Source organism: Cylas formicarius, unplaced genomic scaffold, assembly GCF_029955315.1.
Source record: "Cylas formicarius isolate icCylForm1 unplaced genomic scaffold, icCylForm1.1 PGA_scaffold_1__22_contigs__length_36826433, whole genome shotgun sequence".
NCBI classification, from domain to species: Eukaryota; Metazoa; Arthropoda; class Insecta; order Coleoptera; family Brentidae; genus Cylas; species Cylas formicarius.
In genome coordinates this window covers 27,606,187-27,627,381 of record NW_026844264.1, presented here as the reverse complement: position 1 = coordinate 27,627,381, position 21,195 = coordinate 27,606,187, and the positions used below count along the sequence as shown (strand labels likewise).

Sequence of the window (21,195 nt, the reverse complement as noted above, 5' to 3'; positions counted from 1 at the left end):
AAAAACAGTCCTTTTTCTTTTATTTTTTGATGAATAATTTACATTTTATTTGAATTTTAAAATCTAGAACACTTTAAGCTTATTGCAATATTATATTGGTTTACAACTAGTAGCTAAATTTTCTATGTATATACCTTTTAGCTTTAGCACCGCGAACCTCAGCAAAAAAACTTTCGGTGTTTTGTATGTAAGATAAAGTAAATTGATCAGATTGACCTTTTAAACTTCGGTCATTTTCAAAACTTTCTTTTTGATACTGAATACAAAAACACTAAAATTAAAATTAAAACCTCCAAGCCGAACTCGTTGTCGTTCTCTAATGGCTTCTTTCTCTATGCTACCGTCCCGCTGGCACGTAATGTTACGAGCGAATTGACGTCACAACCGGTCACAGCCAATGACAGCGCCTTTCAAAGAGAATTTAAATTTTATAATTTTTGTGTCAACTGTGGTGCTTTTAATATTATAAAATTACTTTTTTAAGCAATATTTTTCAAATTAAAATTTTGTTCAAGTTCCCTATTATGGAGATTGTTGTTCATGTATGTAATCATGTATTGGGGCCATATCATACATAATATTGTGTTGTGCTGTCACAAAGCTGATTGAAAATATTGTATTAAGTACATTCCTGTGAAATTTTATCATTCCACGGCGAAATAAAAAATACTAAAAGCAACTAACCAAAACAGGTTGGCATTGTTAAAGTGGTATTAAAATAAAATTTTAAATGAAAAACGAAACAATTTCCAAGGAGAATTCCCATTCGATATAGAAGATGGCACATACAAATTTTACGTTTGGAATATTCACTACTATTTATTAATAGAAAGGGAAAATTTTGGATATAAAAAAATAACAACTATTTCGAAATAAAGTGTCAACTTCATCAGTTTATGCAATTATGCATTGCAATTGTCACACTTTTTTTTGAGGTGGTGTTTTGCGAAAATGTACTAATGGTGGTACAAAAAGTACAGTATGCATGTGCTTTGCTGCGCTCCACTTGTGCCTAAAGAAACTCGTGATCAAGTCTATGAAACTTGCATAAACGTCAAATAATGACCATTTGGCGACCGCCACGCGGAACCCTTAAGTAATTTCCAAATTCCTACCTAGCTCTCCGAAATTTCTTTGTAATCTCGTTAGATCTCGCCAGCCGCAGGTTTCGCATTATGGCAACAAAACGTAATCGGAACTGCTTCTTGAGGTGAAATTCCAGCTTCAGCTGTCACAAAAGCGGACCCAAAATTGCTTTTCTCTTAAATTTCATTTGCATAAATACGCAATACTTGGCGACATTGCGACATACTGATCCGGCCGCCTGAGCGGCAACCTCGGCCATAATATCGATGAGATAACTCTTTTTCAACATATTTTTTTTACCCCACGTTTCGGAAAATGATTGATTGAGGGACAAAAAGTAAACTGGGAAAAAGTTTCGTATATACCATCCTTAATCGAACTCGATTACGGCACTTCCATTTGGGCTCGATTTTTTTAAACTTATTTCTGGACAAACGAAATTATCTTCTACCTTCATTTTCGTTTGCTGATTTATTAAATGATTCTATGAACTTTTTGCTACTATTAGTTTGCTTTGATACAACAATACCTTCAAATTTGGATTCCTTGTTCTGATATAGCCGATATCATTAGTGTGTGATAAAATTGAAAAAAAAAACATTTTTCACTTAAACAATTTCCATCATATAAAGTTAGCCTCAAATTTTATCCTTTCTTGATATTATGCGCTAATAAAATACCGTCAAATGGTATATTCTTTCTAATAGAATAGACTGTCCGGTGCTGTGAAACAAATTCTCCTTTAATGCCAGGCTGTATCCCTACATTACAAACTTAAAAAACAAATCGCAAATTTCCCACCATTGTTTTTTAAGAATTTCTTGGCACTATTATTGTTATTTATGTAAGTTGTGATCGTATCGGGGTATCGTCTGATTGTAACTGTTAAGTTTAGATTTATTTTCCATTGTAGAACATAATCGTTGCTTTTTTGGGCAATAACCGCAACATGCGAGGTATGTTCAAAAAGTAAGGTGACTTTTAAGTTTTTTAAAAAAAGCATTTATTTATACATCAAAGTTGATGTTTTTTTCAATTCTCGAAGTACTTCTGGTAAACACTTTCTAGTTTAGCCTTGAGTTCTTCCAGCTTTTTTTTCTTTATCTCCCCAATCGATCCAAACCTCCTTCCTTTCATGTGTTTCTTGAGTTTTGGGAATAGGAAAAAGTCGCAGGGGGCCATATCCGGTGAATATGGTGGCCGAGGCATAATTCTGGTTTTGTTTTTGGCCAAAAAGATAGGCAACGATGAGTGAGCAGGTGCATTAACGTAATGCAAAATGAATGAATTGTTTTCCTATTGACGTTTTCTTCGTATTGCTTCTCCCAAACGGCGCATAACTTCAATACTCTTTATTGACCGTACTACCTTGTATGGTAAGAACTCTTGATGTACTAGGCCACTTGACATTTGACCGAATTAGACGTGCTTTTTTCTGACTTGGCGATGCTGGGTTCTTCCATTGGGATGATTGGGGTTTGGTTTCTATGTCATCGTCATATACCCATGATTCGTCCCAATTATGACTTTTTTAAGCATATCAGGGATCATCATTGACGGTCCTTTTGTTCAAATTCAGTAGTTTCGGAACAAATTTTGCTGGTACACGTTGCATGCCCAAAACTTCGGAAAAAATTGAATGGAACAAGCCAATAGAGTTGCCGACCTCTTAAGCCATTTCTCTAATAGTAACGCGACGATTTTTCAACACCATTTGTTTCACTTTTTCAACCTTTTCAGCAGTGGGGTGTCCAGAGCGAGGTTCGTCATCGGCGTCTTCTCGGCCATCTTAGAACAGTATACATTTTTGTTTTTTTGCTGAAAGTCGGTTCACCATATGCGTTTGTGAACATCTCAAGTGTTTTGCAGCATTTGTTACACAAAATTTTATGCAAATTCTTTGTCCCATTTTTTTTAGAATAGAAAATCGCCAAACACATAAAACACATCTAACGCTTCTGTCTCACAACAAAAATAGACGTGCAAACTGGCCGAAACTGTGCACATTTGTTAGGGACATGTGTCGAAGATCGAATATACGTAGCCCGCCCCATTACAAAAGTCAGCTTACTTTTTGAACACACGTCGTATTTATCACGGCGAGTAGTCAACAATTGCAGATATTCACCAAGAAAAGCTTCGGACACATCGCTATTATTTAAATTTATTATATTGATAAGCTAATCGGACAATTTTACGGAAACTATAAAATTGCCCAGTCGCCGCTGCGAACTGGCGGCAATTTTTCACTTGAAAATCTGCGGTATCGTTTTATTTCACGATCCTCTTGACATAGCAAACCCATTAACTAGCGAAATTTCAGTAAATCACGACCGCTATCTGAACTGAAGCACATATGGACTACAATACGATATTTATGTTATAGGTTTGTGCAAATAGGCCAATAACCCATAGATTTTTGTGTTTCCGTTTTATTCATACAAAGCCGTTTTTATTTGGATATAACGGTTGAACAACACAACATAAATTTAATTATTGATTGTTATCAAACATTCCAGATTTCTTCTATAATCTGTCTGAAAAATTTATAGTCGACGTTTTAAGATATTATAACAAAAACACATTATAACATATTATAACATAAAAAAGACATGCGAAGAACTAGGTAGATTCACACACAAGAGTGCCGCCCATGAAGCATGGAAAATAATAAAGAATCTAAGGAAAAGTACAGAGGAGACTAGTAAATTAAACGTAAAAACTCTACTAACTGAAAATAGGCCAGAATTCCAAATGGACAGTATAGACATAAACACAGACGATCATGTACATAAAATCACAATAACAGAAATTAAAAGAGCCCTAAAGGAATCGAAAAATAAAAAAGCCGCTGGACCCGGAGACATGCCCATAGAGCTAATAAAGAATGCACCAGATATATTACTAGAACTATTAGAAGAACTATTCAATAAATGTATACACGGAGATCAAATACCCGAGGACTGGAATTTAGGATATATTAGCTCTGTATATAAAAAAGGAGATAAAAACTTCTGTCATAATTACAGAGGCATAACGGTTGTTAGCTCAATGAGGAGGTTGTACGGTCGAATACTCAATACTCGAATAGAAGGCAACTTCCAAGAAATAGAAGAACAAAGCGGTTTTCGAAAGGGAAGATCCTGTATAGATAAGTAATGGAAAAACGTAGAGCCCACAACTTAACTACCTATTTAGTATTTATAGATCTTGAAAAAGCATATGACACGGTACCCTTAAAGAAAATGTTTGAAGTATTAATGACAACCGGACTCAACAATGTATATGTGAGAGCCATCTGGAACCTATATAAAGATGCGACGAGTGTAATCAAGACGGGAATACATAGATCGAACCGTTTTTCAGTGAACAAAGGATTAAAACAAGGCTGTGGCATGTCCCCTACTCTATTCAAAATATATATTCAGGAACCCCTAAGAGACTGGAGGGAAAAAATAGCAAGTGTGGGGGTAAATTTAGATGACAAATATTTGACGAGCCTCTTTTTTGTAGACGACCAAGTGATTATAGCTTGCGATGAAGAAGAAGAAGAAAGAACACTGAGAATTGGGGACTGAATATGAATATGCAGAAGACTGAATATATGATAGTAGGGGGAAAACACAAAGATGAAGATCCTGAACTATATATTAGAAAAATAAAAAGAGCTACAAATTATAAGTACTTGGAAAGCGTCATAACTCAAAAGCGTCATAATTCAAAAACAGACATTCAAAATAGAGCTCAGCAGAGAAGAAGAGCAACTCAAGCGCTAAATTCCTTGTTGTGGCCCAACGGTATTAAAATAGGTACGAAAATTAGAATATATGAAGCAGTTATGGAACCCATCTTAACGTAAGGGGCAGAATGCTGGCAAATGACGAAGAACGACAAGAAAGTTATCGACGCAGTAGAAATGGATTTCTTGAGAAGAGCATGCCAAGTGTCGAGAGTAGAACACGTCAGGAATGAAGAAATACGAAGAAGAACAGGGAGAATACATACCAGCACTGACCGAATAGAAACTAGACTACTTATATGGTATGGGCACATACAGAGAATGAACGATGAGAGATGGCCAAAAAGACCACTGAAATACCACCAAAAACAGAAGGAAAAAAGGAAGGCCTATGACATGGAACGATGGTATATATATATATATATATATATATATATATATATATATATATATATATATATATATATATATATATATATATATATATATATATATATATATATATATATATATATATATATATGTATATATATATATATATATATATATATATATATATATATATATATATATATATATATATATATATATATATATATATATATATATATATATATATATATATATATATATATATATATATATATATATATATATATATATATATATATATATATATATATATATATAATGTTTTGTTTTAGTCCTTCACGGATGGAACTATGTGTATTGGTGGTAATCCGGGTGTTCATCCGTTCGTTGTTTGACCCTGGAGTAGGATCATTCGCCTGACGTTTCGCCCAAATATCACTTGGCATCTTCAGAGGCCGCGCGTCCATGTCACTCGTACGTGTCCGCACTTAAACAGTTTAGTCTCCGAAATACAGTACATGACTTGAAGGTAGTAGACACTGATTCAGTAGAAATACTAAAAGGATGTCGAACTTCCATTGTCTTTATTTTTAACTTACACAACGTTTCGGACAGTTGTATCACTACTCGTTATTTACACATGATAACGGGTAGTGATACAACTGTCCGAAACGTTGCGTAAGTTAAAAATAAAGACAATGGAAGTTCGACATCCTTTTAGTATTTCTAGAAAGCTCTTTTCCATTGTCGTTTTTTAGCTGTAAAATATTTCATTCAAGACGCCATCGTTAACTTTTTTTTTCTTACCCTCTGAATTTTTTAATAGAAATTCAGCGATGTTTATTTATGTCTTTTTGCAGAGAATTTTTGTATTAATACGTTTTAATTAATGTGTTATAGTGAGGGGAAGAGATCGCTACAAAAAAGAACACAACCGAACGAAACATAAAATATATTATTCTGTAAACTTTGTTCTTTTAATTTATAGAATACTCCTTAAATAGTATTTCCTGCTGAAGAATGAGGTGCTTCTTGGACATTTTTTGTGGACATGTTTTTATGAAAACTAACGCTTTGCGCCGATTTTCAAAAAAAAATAGCTAACATAAGAAAATACATGTAGAAATTGCATCACATATGCAAGGCATGAAAATTTAATAGGATTTCGACATATTTTGAGAAAATACTGCTGGAAAAATTCCGCATAAAAACATCGACGATCTGTTAGCGGCCATGTTGTTTGCTGAAAGCCGCAAGGTGTTATGGGTCATACGTCAAAGTTTGTCATTCTAGGTGCTTTAAGTTAAAACCTAAATTTTAAATCTCGCGCATGCGCACGTTTAATGGACCTCAAAAAAAATTACATACACAGTTTCAGAAGCTCTGAAGAAGCCAACGGGATGATTGGCGAACCGACGCAGGGGGAATCCAGAAATTTTGTAAAAATCATTAAAGTAGACTGTGGAAGTTTCTTTGAAAAAAAATAAATAAACAAAAAATTACACAGTTGCTTCACGAGGAGGGCCTCTATATGTCTAGTAGCTATATGCCTCTATCTCATTTAAATTCTACGCGTTATTTTTGAGTTGTCATATCATATTGTCACATTTCCCGTGCCAAGCCACACCGCGGTCCCTCGTTGCATTGCCGCAATCAAAACTCGAATTTAGTTCTTAGTTCCGTTAGAAATTTAGTTAAAAGTTATGAAAATGAAAACGACGTTCTGTTTGTCGGAAACGTTCCGAAATATGCCAAATAATATGAAACGAAAAACGTTATTAATGAATTTTACGGTTATATTATTATAGCGATCATAAATCTTAAATACGGTGAACGATAGAAAGACCATTGAAATCAATCAGCGTCATATTTCTGGGTCGAATGTTGCGGGTTTCGCGTTCGTCTACCTTGCTAATTTTGAAAAGCATATTTTGGTGGATGGTGTTAGGGCTTAATTCTGCACGCCGCTGTGATTTATGAACGGTTCGGCGTGATTCGTTTCCGACATAATAATATAAATGAATTCATTTGTTGGGCTACGTGAGACTATAAATTCCACGCGAAAATTTATAAATAGCTTGGTCAAGGGATGAATTCGGTTTGATAATGGCTTCTGGATTGCCAATTATCATTTTTCTCGCATATTTTTTAAATTTTATTATTCAGCCAAATAGTAACAATAATAATATTTATTTGGAAGTTTAGAGACATAAGAAGAACTGAAAATAGTTAGCAACTGGCCCAAGTTTAATCCCTAGAATGAATCCGAATTAGGCAATAGGTTGCAAAATTCCAATTATTACAAAATTAGATATTAAACTTCAATTACTCAAAAGCAACCGTGTAAAACGTTACATATCTGTGAAAATGGCTACCAGTTTTGAAATTTCTTTAAGGTAAAAAACGCGTTTTAAAGATTTTTTAAATTGACTCTACAAAAACTGCTAATATCGACTATTCAAACTGTGATGATAAATAATAATAATAATAAGTGCTGCCCCCAAAACTTCTCTACGATAAGAAGCAGTATCTAAAATGAAATTGGTTTTAATTTGAATGTGGTTAGTATGAAATTTGTGTTTTTTATACATATCTTAATACAATATTATGTATTTTTATTTTTAAATCTACTTTTGCATAACTTCCAAAGTGGGAGAAATATTCATATGTCTGCTGCACCCAACCCAACAATGTAATATGTCAACTTTTATTATATTTGCAGTACTAAATCAACTGTTTTTTTTTTAAAGTATTATTAATGCCCACCGTAATGAGTTTTACGAAATAGACGTCGAGAGCTTCACTAATTGGCGCCAAACTGCCAATGTACCGGATTTATGTGCACAAAAACAGAACAATTTAACTTGTAATATATTTTTTATTATAGGGCTGGTGGGCGGTGTAGATAATGGGCATTAAATGTAAACAAAATTATTAGATGTTTTAAAAAACATGAGAAAAACACTATTTGTTCAATATGTTGTCAACCCGTAAAAATCGGAATTATTTGCAATAAATCAAATCCATACCTATCTATATGAAGTCGTGGAACAAGTGAACTTAACAATAATTTCCAGATATTATCAAAATAAAGACAATCAAGGTGGCCTGTAATTTTACGGGATATCAAATATAATGTGAAACGAAATTTTTAAAATTTGCCTTAAAATGCGTAAATACATTTAGATACAATCACACCATACAATCATACAAAAATTACTAAATATCGTTGTATTAATTTGCCCATAGGATGTGATTTATCTCCACCACTTGCCCTAAGTTGGCAAAATTTTCCATCTCCACCTACACGCGAAGCTTTTAGAGAAATCGATCTTGCTATTAAATGTCACAAATGTTGGCCGATACTAAAAAGGCCTGAGATTAATTCGCTTCATTTACATTTTCTAATTCCCTGGCTATGAAATGATTTAGTTTTGGTTAAAATCAGAATGTTGTTTGTGTTTTAAAAGGTATGCTTTTAATATGATAACTACCAATTAGTAATACGACAAAAGCCAAAGTAAAAACAAACCAAAACTGTACGTACATTATCGGAATATTAGCATATTATTTTAACCTCTAAACTAACTTAAACCTAATCAAATATTAATTGTGAGAAGAAATATATTATCAATATTTTGAATCATGTAACCACGCAATTTTGCATGTTAATGGACTAGAATTTTGACAGCTTTTTTTTTATTACCAAGAAAGTGAATAGACTATACCCTTAGCTAGCTTAGCTAGCGATAAAAGCAAAATTAATGAAAATGTGGATTTTTCTTCAAGTTCTAGTAACTTTTTACCCCACTCACTTATTCGCTAATGTTAACCAATCTCTAAAATAAAAACTACTTCTTACCACATTCCATTTCGTTTTCAATTTCGTTTAAGCTTTTTATATTATAACGTTAGCTACTCCCTTCTGTACGGTCGTCAATCAGTTTTATTGAACGTCTGGCGTCACCTTAAAAAACAATTTTGTGTAATGCACATTGAATTTCTGTGAAGCTGGTAGATTCCGTGCTGTAAAAAAAACGCATAAGGAAAATAATTAAAGCCGGAACATAATACCATTTTCCGCGTTCGCATTCAATTTAAAATCAATTGCGTTGATGGGCTACATTACTGTTATTAAACTTCATTGGGCGCGCAAATGATAAATGAATTTTAACGGCCGTTTAGAAAATCTGAGCTTTAAGTAATAGTAGAATGACACGCTACATAACTTAATTTGTAATTATTGTTGAGGCTATAACGTTTCAAATGCAAATCTCCTGGCCTGCGATTTTCTATTAACGATTTGTATGAATATAGTAGGAAAACATTGAATTCTGTTGTTCATTAAATATTATTCACACCACTTAACAGCTTTAGTAGTTTCGTAAGCTCTATATTATCATTTTGAGTTTGAATATGTATGAGGTATTATAATGTATTAGATTATTAATTATTTAATTTGTTATTGAACATCCCGTTCATTGTACAAGCCAGAGTACCCCCAAGAAGGTGGGTGAATCAATCAATCGATTAAACAAATCAATCTACATGCTGATTCGAATTAAGTTTCTTTAGGTAAAATTAAATTGTTCCTATTTTATGTACCAAGTGATCATTTATTATCCCCCGCAAATTTAAAGTTGTTCAAATAATAGTAAGCTATTTTCAATACATATTTTTATATATACTGAGTGTTGCAGAAATCTCCCACAGGCTAAAGTTAGCTAATTTTTAATATATATCGTACCCTTAATAAAATCCAATAGTTTTTTGAGATATACGCGCTTTTAACATAAAAGCAACATTCAAAAATAAAATAATATTCTAGAATTTATAATTTATGTCTAAGGTGGCTGTGAAGTAGGTCTTCACACGAAAGAAAATGTTTGTTTATCAGTGACAGTGACTGTTGCCAGCTACAGATTTAGCAAACCTTACGATCTTTCGGTTATAAAGTGCCTTATTCTGAAACGTTTGTTAAAGCAAATAAGAGGTCTAAATTTGCTCAAAGGGAAGTACGAGTATTTAACGAATGCACGTTCCTGGCAAAAAACCTTTCATCGAGTCTATGAAACATTTCATCAAACATTCAACCCAACCAGAAAGAAGAGAATATTGGAAAGTGATGGAGAAAGTGATTTGAAGACTTTACTAAAAGTTGAAAACAAAACCAATATTTCCATAAGGAAAATATCGGAAAGCCTGAAAGAAGAGTAGATTGATTCAAAATATACATTCTACGGGAAGTCAAACCACTCTTAAAAAAGCAGGATACAAGGCAATAAAAATTATGCTTACCACCAGGCATCGAGAAAAAGGGTTTAGTTTTGCCATACAATTTTGAAACAGTGTATTATGCAACAAGTGCGGTAAACGGCATTTGACTCACGAGTTTATTTGACACGAGCGGAGCGCATCGGAGCGAGTGTTTAATAAACGAGTTACTTAAAAAGTTTATCGAACCTGTTGCATAGTATACTTTTTCTACGATCGTTAGTTTTTGGGTACATTTTCGCAAAACAACACGAATACATTCACTGATATGACCGTCAGAATTGACCAACGTCAAAATTTAAGGTGTGGGAAATATCTCCAAAAACATCCGATTGCTCCCAAACCCGTGCTGTAAAATCCTGGAAATGTTCGAAGTGGAAGTAACTGACGTGATAAAGTGACGTTTCCCGCACGCTAGATCGGTGTGCATTTTACAGACGAGAGTAAAAACAAAAAAAATGTTGGACCGGCGAGTCATCGTTATCAATCAGTGGTATGATAAATCGAAAAAACTGCAAACAGTGGACCACAGAAGTCCTCATTACTAGAGGGAATTTCAGTTTCAACGATGTCAAATTATAAATGTGTGCTATTTTAAACAATGGGATAAAACATCCTCATTCCTTCAACGTTACTTTAAACGGTAATGGTTATTTAAATATTCTTCAGAACGAATTAGAAAGAATAACTAAGGAACCGTGTCTTTCAACAAGACGGTGCTTCCCTTCATTGCGTAGTTATGTAAATTAAATGTTCGATGAACGAATTGGGAAGGACGGAACCATAAAATACCCACCCAATAGTCCTGACTTGACGCCGATGGATGCATTTTTATGGCGAACGCTAAAAGATCATGTTAACTCAAATACCATCTAAAAATCCTGAATAGAACAGAAGTTCAAATTCTATATTAGAACATAGAATATTCAAAATCTACCACTGCCGCTTTCGAAAGATTACGGAGAACTTACATCAGATGTATTGAAGAAAATGGGGAAGCAGTTGAACAATTCCATTTGTAAAACTAATTACCTACATTATATTATATCTAAGTATCTATACCGGAGTTCTAGAATATTTTTGAATGTTGAATATTTCAAAAACTATTGAATTTTGGGTATAAGATACATATTATACGAAATGTTCTGGCAAGGCTGGATCGGGGTTAAATTACGCGTAGTTTCCTTTGAGTTAATTTAGCACTCTTATTTGTTTAATAATAAAATTCTCTCTCTATATATGATAAAAGTCGCATAGTTTTGCAAAATCTGTAACCGTCACTGTCAGCTAAATATTTTGTTTTTTTAGCGACCTATTTCGCAGCCATCTAAGATATAAATTGAACGTTTATTTTATATTAAAAGCGCATATATCTCAAAAACTATTGGATTTGGGTATAAGACATATTATGCAAGCATTGTTGTAACACATATATAAAAATATGAATATTTTTTGAACAACTTTTTTATTTGATGGTTTTTTCTCAAATGTAAAAAAATTTAAAGTTGGGGGGGGGACGTTATAAATGATCGAACGGTACCTATAATAACCTCAAATTCGTCAGACACTTTAATTAATACGTCTCACAGAGAAACCAAGTTCGAACAGAATCGATTTAACACGATTGATCTTTATTGGAATGCAATTGGATCGCAAATATTGCAGTAATAACCAGTCCAGCACTTTATAGGAAATGTTCTTAACTTAAGAATTAAAGAATGCCCCTTATGCTGTATCCCTCGCGATGACGCATTGGAAATGGTGGTTCAACATATTTTTTTTTAAATCGAATTTGGTGGACCAATGACTCATTAATGATGCTAAAGGTTTCTTAAACTGCCATTATTTAAAATAGTTTTGCTTGACGTGCAACCCTATAACAAAGCTTAAATAATTTTTACCTCTGGCTTAATGTTTTGCAAAACTTTAACAACCCACAACGCACTGTAATTATATCTTTGTTTTACAGTTTCCCTTACCAAATTTGCATCGCAGTTTACGACTCGAATTAAGGTTTTAATTGAATAAAGTTAGTTTCTGTTACAATTTAATTGAAGGTACTAGTTTCGAAACAAAGGACCGCGACACAATCTTTTGGTCCTATCCTTTGGAACCGCTATAGCACCATAATAAAATGCAACTCCGATTAGGTGATTTGATACTGGCATTCCGTATTAAGCTTTAATATTTTTTGTTTTAAAATATATCTCTTATCTACCTGAATCTCGTTTAAACTCTTCCAAAAAATGGTATTCACTTAAGGCGGAGCAAGGATATCCCTTTCGGGCATTTAAAGTGTGCTTTAAACTTGGCGCCTGTTGAAATACGTTCTTAGTCGAGTATAAAATCTATGGCAAAGACGTGAAGAGGCATTTCCGGCGAAGGGCAGCGATAAAATGAGAAGTTATTCATAGGCTTGGACGTTTTTCATACGAAAGGGTTTACTGTCACATTAAGAAACATACATGATTTTTTCCGTCATCGTCAGCTATATAATAAGAAAGCCCAAAAATACGAATAAAATTGCATTAGTAACATTTTGTCAGAAGCGGTGTGAGTGTTTATTAAACGAGTGTCTGAAGAAGTTGATGAACGTTTTGGTTATTAGAACTGATGAATATCAAAATACCATCAACGTTTAAAACTACTGAAAACATCGTATCGCTCCCATACCCGTGACTAAAATACCAGAAAAGCCCGAAGGGGTTCGCAACAGTGCTTAGCAAAGTTGATGTCTTGGCACTTGTGTGCACGCCCGACCAGTACGTAGGTGGGTATTTTAATATAAAAAAACATTGCACTTTCCACTGATACTACGTTAAATAATATACTGTGTTGACCATTTGAATTTAGAATATTATTACATACGTACTTCTCTTGTGAGTCTCTAATCAATCTTGTATACAATTTTAGGCGCTTTATATTTATATCCATCGCAAATCAATACGTACTAACTAACTAACGTTGGTATAACTCTGGACCATCCAGCGATAAAATAGCATTGTTTGCAAAGGCACAATTAACTTCAAATAAATTAAACATCACCAACACGCACAACTCTGGAAAAGTGGTTTTTATAAATATTTTTATAAATAACTCACAAACAATGAAAATTAAAAAATGAAAAATGAAAACGCTTAGTTGTCGATGTCATTTGCTTCCTATTTCAAAATTTAATGCCGCAATGTAAATAATATAATTAAATGATTATATAGAATAAACAGCAATCTTAAGGAAAATATATAAATGGTTGATCTAAAACTATCCCCGACGAATGAAGCATTACATTTACTTCGGTTTGTTTGGTTTGAAACGAACCAAATTGTTTGCTCAGCGTTTCTTAAATATTTGAGCTGCGAGATTAAAAACGAAAAATGGCTATTTCTCTTAAAAATGATATTTTCTTTTCTTTCTTGAACAATTGATTTAACCTATGTTAGTTTGCCGACGTTTTTTAATGTATGTTATCAATTATTGATTCATTTATTTAATTTAATTTTTAACAGTTTAAGCTATATTCATTCTGTGATTAGTGACATGGTCGTTTGCTTATTTGCGCTTCTATGTTAGTTCTTAAAATCCTGCAAACAAATGGTATCATCAAATTCTGGATAAAGAACTTGTAACATCTAAAGTAAACCGGTTATATATATATATATATATATATATATATATATATATATATATATATATATATATATATATATATATATATATATATATGTCGACCTGAAAAGATCAAACCAAAATTGAACCGCTAAAAAAATTACGTTGAGTCAAATATACCTCAGTAAAATATCGCACATTAATGACTTGACTAGACCTTAAAGTTTAGTTTCCGAAATTGTTATTTCTCCTTGGCACCACCGTTGTTGATAGCGCTTTCTTTTGGTTAATAATAAATAATTTAACCATACTACCCAAAATATTATAGCATACATTAACGCGATTACCGCGCCCTCTAGATTATATATTTAAAAACCGATCCAAATTTTCATGTCGATAGCCCAATATAATAATTTCGACAACACAATTTTTGCTTTTGGTTCATTTATCACGAACCAACTCGTGTACAATTTTTAATCGAAACACTACCGGTGAAGAGAAAACGGGACGGCTAACAAAGTTATAATAAGAAGATTCTAAATTTCAATATGTTTTAGTGTTTTTATTTCTAGAATTCTTTAAAATGTACTTCCACCGCAACAGGTTAATTTCGATTTCGTTTTGAGGAGCGTGGCTTTGATAAAAATTTGTGACGCCGAAACGGATTTGCCGTGAAGTTACATCGTCCAATAAAAACTTCAGAAAAGAATTTATACCGATCTTTCTCAACCTCCCTTTTGAAAAAATTCGTTTTATAAATACCGCGGAAAAAACCGAGCGAATTCAATCCCTTCCAGGCGGGTTTCGACTTAACTTTTTTTGTTCGCCTTCAAAAAAAAAAAAAGAAAAGTTTTTGCGACTAGACATGTTTTAACGGGAAAGTTAAATCCGAATTTGCAGATTCATTTACTTTTATAGCGGTATTCAAATTGCCAGGTTTTTGAACTTTACGGCTTTTACATCGAGAAGAACGGTCCCAGGCGCGTTATAAATTTAGCTTTTACTGTGCCGCGAGAGACAAGCAAAAAAACCATAAGGCTCTATTTTTTACGACTGTTACATAAAATAAATATTAATAATGGAAAATCTCGTTTTTGTTACATGTTTGCAGGAGTGTCTTTGGGTTTACCTTTGCACTGATCGACACAGTAGACAATTTTAGACATTTAGAAATCGTTTTTTACTTGTTACACGGCTCATGGTTTTGTCGGATCAAGAAATTTGTGCATGATTTGCTCCAGTTGGCAATTTTACAAGCCAATATTGTCAGCCCATTACTTGCTTTGTTCAACATCATGAATTCAGAGAGACCTTTGCTTAAACATCTCTGAACTTGACAGTGACTAGTTTTTCATAATCTGCTGTGGATGGAGAGATAGAATCGTGTACGATATTTCTATTCCGGTGTTCCTTTAATTGAAGAGCTTTAATAATAATAATAATAATTTTTTGGGTGTAACCATGAAATATACTATTCCCAGCTGCTCCATAAAACCAAAGGCGAATCAAAGGTTGTGGTGATTATTCCATTGAGGTGTATTGTTTGAGACAAATGTTTGTGTCACATATGAGAAATGTCTTTAAAAAATTAGCTTCTAACAAAGCGGAGAAACCGGAGTGTTTTATGCTTTTTTTTATTTTATAATTATTTCTGCATTGTGATTCCTCATCTAAAATTGTTTTCTCTGAAGTTTTTGAACTCCAATGCTCTAAAAAAAATCGTGTTTCTTTGGAGCATACTGCTTTCTAATTTGCCCTAGTGACGTCCGCGCGAACTACGGTTAACCCAGTTCAATTTAGAGCATATCCCTTTGTATAAGCGACACCTTCGCTTGCCGATTTTGTATACCTGAAACAGGGAAATTACAAGATTAACTTAGTTTTTTTCATCTCTCGGCATTCAGAATTTAATGAATGAATGAATCGTTCATGGAAATATATAAATTAAAAAGTTTTTCATGGGGGGGGGGCAATTTTTAACTTAAACTAAACTTAAACTAAACGACTTAAAATGATTTTTAATATTATTTAATACTGGAATTATCGACTTTAACAATTTTGCAAATAATTTTATATTTAAGAGATTTAAGCAGGAAGAATGTTTATTTCCATTCGCCATATTAGAGCACTAACTGCTTCGAATTCCATCTCGACCACCCTAAGTTCGTTGAAATCGATTAACTATGTCGGTAGTTAATTTGAACCGGGAGAGAAGCCTTCCTGTAACTTAATAAATTTAATGGCGTTTCTCAATTTAAATTTTTTTAAATTAACGACGTCGAACCATAAATTCTTATTCGACATTTGGCGGATCGTAAATTTTAGGAACAACGTTTGCACCCGGAAGATGGTAGCAAAGTTGATTTAAAAGGAATTTTTCAGTTTGATTTATATTCCCGCCAACATTAATCTGTACGACCTCAATCGGACGAACTAGAGCGTGAGCATATAGCTTACAGCGTTTCTTTTTTTAGTTTTTCCACGGTAAAGAACAAATCAACTTTATTATATGATGACTATGTGATGTGAATTAACAAATATAATATATTCTTAAGAAAAGTTATTTATTACTTATTAAAAGTTGTAGGCAAATCTCAAGTAATTTCCTTTCAATAAAATAAAACTGGAAAAATTTTGACTTAAAGTATACATATTTTATATTTGTACCATTTACATTTATTTACTTTTGTGCAAATAAGTACCTCTTCATCAAACACAAAACTTATTCTTAAGGTGAAAATGGGAATTATAATGGAAGTAGGAAATTTAGCTTTCTACAAGTCTAATTGAAATGGATTTTATTGAATAATATTAAATAAGTTAATAGATGAACGGTTTGCATTGACTTGGTATTTAGGCACAACTTTCAATTTTACTAGATTTTTCGAGAAAAGAGTACTTTACTGTACTGCACTCTAGTTCACGGTTTTTGTCCCACCCTGTGAGTTACTGCACTTAAAATATCCCATTTTTCCATAGTTAATACCACATTATATAATATAATACAATTTACGTAAGCGCAAGAAAGTAGTAATTTCCAAAAATGACGGACACTTTCGTGTGCAGTGCATCGCCAATTTTCTGTCCCCTTATTGAGAAAGATAAACATTTATAACTTTGGTATTATTGCAATATTTTTTATGAGAAAGCAGTATTTATATTTCCGCATCTTTGGAAGTTACGGGGTTATATACCGCAATTATTATTATTGCCCACATACTGATGGGAAATCGTTATTATTAATTTTATCTATGTTTAGTTCGCCAATTATAATATTTCATTAAAAAGAGCAAAATTACCACCATTTAATAGGATATTCTACTTAAGGTCATCTGTAAAGAAAAGGGCTATATTTTATTTATCTTCAAATCGCCCTCTAACGTCGAAAATGGTGGAAATATCCAAATATGATTTGCTCCATAAAATTTTCCAGAAAAATGCTCCAATAATACCTAATTTATTTTTATGGTTCTCAAGACAGACTATAGTTGGATGCACTGTACAATTGCGAATCCAAAGTAACATTTTCAATACTTCAAGGTCCGCTCTAGAAGCCTCAATCATTTGGACTCCCTGGAGATGCGCCAGGCGGTCGTCTCAACGGCCGAGGCGGCGCTCAAAGATTCCAAGTCAGAGCCGGATTGCACGCGTCCCCTGCTGCCACCCCCAGCAACTGCCAGCTCCGTCTTGCCTTCGGCGAGCGGTCTGCCGCACGGAGGTAGGGAGCCCCAAGATGCCGGGGGCACGGCACATGTAGACTTGCCCCCCGCCAGGAAACATATGTTGAGTCGGTCACAGGTAATATATTTTTTTGTTTATGATTGAATTTTTCTAATAGCCGTGAATTATGAAAATGGGAAGAAGGGCAAGATTGTAACCTACAATCTTGTTTTTTCTGTGCTAATTCACGGAATTATCGATGTCGATTTTGAGCAGGTTGTGGAGCAGATTGAGGTTGAAAGAATCAAAGTGGATCCCGCTCAGGTTTCTAACAAAAATTTAGTCAGTTATTTAGACCTGTTTTGACTAATAAAACTTCTTATTTAACTTGTTGGTGTGGACCACTCATATTTAGGGTATGATATTATATGTGAGATCAGAACCTTTCTTGTATACATCTTATTAGAGTTCATAGTTACATAGTGTATCTTAGGTCTAGCACGATAATGAAATGTAACAGTAGCAGTTGGTACTGGACCACTATTATTCATTGTAATTCTGTTAAAAAGAATATGTTGAAACTATCCTTTTTTTGATAAATTGGCTATCAAAATCATAATGTATTTTGATGGGTAGAATGATAATACTTTGGTTTAAATGCTATTGGGGAATTTGGCAATATCGAAACTTTTTCTGTGTTTCACTTCTATGTCCCAATTTCAAGAATGCGGATTTTTGGTTTCTAGAGAAACTTTGATGGAGAATATCCTCATCGAACCATATTGAAGCATCACTTAATTCAATTATATCTTTTTTTTATAATTTCTGATACTAGTTTTCTTTTAATAATGGTTTTTACTTTTTTTAAATGTTTTGTGTGCTGTAAATTTTTCTTAGAAAAAATGTGAGATACCTTTTTATTTCACTTTTCAATTATACACTAACTTAACTGAAGATTTCTTATGGATATACATTACGTTAACATATTTTTTTTATATATACGCATACGCTTCTTCAACCATCAACAAAGTGCTAAGGTTTCAATATTCGTGGCATATTTTCCATTTGAACGTTATACCAATTAAAACGAAATTAACAAATACACGATTGCACCCAAACCAATTTCAAAATGTTACGAATTGAGGAACTACTTCAAATGAATTCAAAAAGTCAAAATAAAAATACCAGTCAAAGGCCCAACTTTTCCCCGATTGTTTCGTTAAAATTTTTAATTAAAGTTTACAAAGGCCAGAAAATGATTTTCATTTTTCTCGATAAGGATCGCAGATGCGAATAAATTACGAGAGGCTGGTTGAGGTTCTAAACAAAAGCGAAGCCTCATTTTCCAGTTTAGAATCCACCAACAGCACGCGGTAAGAAAGTTCAGCGAGAAAAATGGAGACGTTACCCATAAAAAAGTATCTCCCTGATCTCAATACCTCAAAAACTGCAACAACTGTAGACAAAAACTTTTTGTCTTGAAATTTTAAGTGATGTAATAAACAAAACAACTACTCTTCCTTCCGTAGGTAGAATTTTTAACAACTCTATATATATGGCATGACATACTGTTATTTGACAATCAAATCACCGTTATGCCCTTGTTGTTGATTATGAAACAGCCGAATATAAAATATTGCCTTCTTAATGACATTGAAAACTGAATTGACAGTTTATCCCAGCGGATTTAAATTTCTAAGCTAGATGTTTACCGCGAAACACTCATAAAATTTAAATTACCGTATGCATAAATTTAGCGACGGCCTGTCTGCTCGATTAATCAATTCTGGACGGGAATATTTTCCATTGCGGTAAATAATTTTGACAGTGAAAGTATGTTCCCTATGCAAATCAGTTGTAGCATTCGTGTTCGAACTATGTTGTTTGTTTTCCTAATGTTTATAATGATTTTCTTAGAGTGTCCATTTTTATCAGTGTTGTATTCTAACCAACACCTGAACATACAGACTATCTAGTTTTACATGTGTACAAATTCGTTAAATTCTTATCTTTAAAGATAATCGATCGATTTTTTTTTTACATTGGAATCTTGGAATTGATATCTACTTTATTAAACTAGAGCTTACGTACTATCTACTTTTATATGTTTACAAAACTAGAACATACTTTTACGTGTGTACAAATCCGTAAAATATGTATTTTTAAAAATAATGAATCGATTTTCGACTTTTCAGGTAGCATGTTAGCAAGTTTGAATAACTTTATTTGAAATCTGACAAGCCAAGCGTCATCAGCTTTTCAAAAGCCCCACTTGCAAAGCTGAATCAAAAATGTGACAGAATATTTCTTTTTATCTAACCAAAACTTAAATTTGAGCAAAACGACCGCACGACTCAAGTGCGCAATGAAGTTTTGTTAAATCAATAAACTTGAAACGTGTCTTTTAACAAGCATAAATATTTTTCAATTATATTCAAAAAATAAGATTTTCAAATCGGACACATTTTGCTTGTTCTCTGATATGTTCCAACATGATTATGGTTTGCAAGTTTCATTCCGACATGTTAATCAGAAAAAATGTATTAAGAAATATTGGCCAAGACCCATTGGGCACGACTTTCGCTTCCACGAGGTTTCTACCAATTTTTCCAAACACCCCGTATAATCGGGAAATTGTTTTTACTCCCGCTTCCTATATATAAAACATCAGCAACCGTTATAATGCCGCAGCATGTTAGCTATATCTTCATATCCTCCGTGGAAACGGAAATGACACTGATTTTCAATGGAGGCTTCGACTTGGATATCCACTATTTCAATCGACTTCGCCAGCAAAATACGACGGGAGACTGAAAAGCCGAAGTGATATGTTTGTTCTTTTGACGCCGTTCCGTGGTTTTTATGGAAATGGATTTAGCGACTGGGGGAACTTTTTCAGATTTTGTTTCCGCCCCCGTTTCCAAATGAAACTCATTTAATAATTTAATGTAAACGGTTTTTTTTCTTACGAGAAAAACGTGATAGTTGTACCACCAACGCTTTCTATATTATGTAGCATCTATCGTAAGATTAACATGTATAATTTTTAATAATTCGAATGGTTTTCGTTTCTTATGGTTTCAAAGAGTGGGGTAGTTTTCGACAGTTTCGCCGGTTATCTCGGTTATTATTTGCGGTAGTGAACGTTTTTATACTCCATGCTATTAAATACCCGGGCATGCGCAAAGTCTTATTTTATGACACCACCACAGAATGGACAAACGAACCCTCAGTTTGCCTAAAAATATAACAATCCAACTCAATTTAAGCTTTGGTCAAGGTCAGTGGCTGTTCGTATGTGTGTAATACTTTGTAATGTTAAATCTGCAAAAAATTATAACAAAAAAAAAATAAAGCTCTTGTTCTATCTGTGTTAAATGAAATCGCAACTTGTGAAACTCCACGCATGAGATCACGGCACGTCAGCTTCATTAACCACTCTCACAAACCACTTCGGA

At 33.4% G+C, this 21,195-nt stretch overlaps 1 protein-coding gene across 6 annotated transcripts in view; it reads left to right on the top strand.

Moving 5' to 3' along the window:
* LOC132696665 (pleckstrin homology domain-containing family G member 5) overlaps window positions 1-21,195 on the top strand; it is a 160,846-nt gene that overhangs the window by 84,030 nt on the left and 55,621 nt on the right. For all 6 annotated transcript variants that reach the window (XM_060661626.1, XM_060661625.1, XM_060661627.1 and 3 more), the window contains one exon: window positions 17,618-17,875. In XM_060661626.1, coding sequence (XP_060517609.1) covers window positions 17,618-17,875 — 258 coding nt within the window. The remainder of the gene's footprint in view (window positions 1-17,617; window positions 17,876-21,195) is intronic.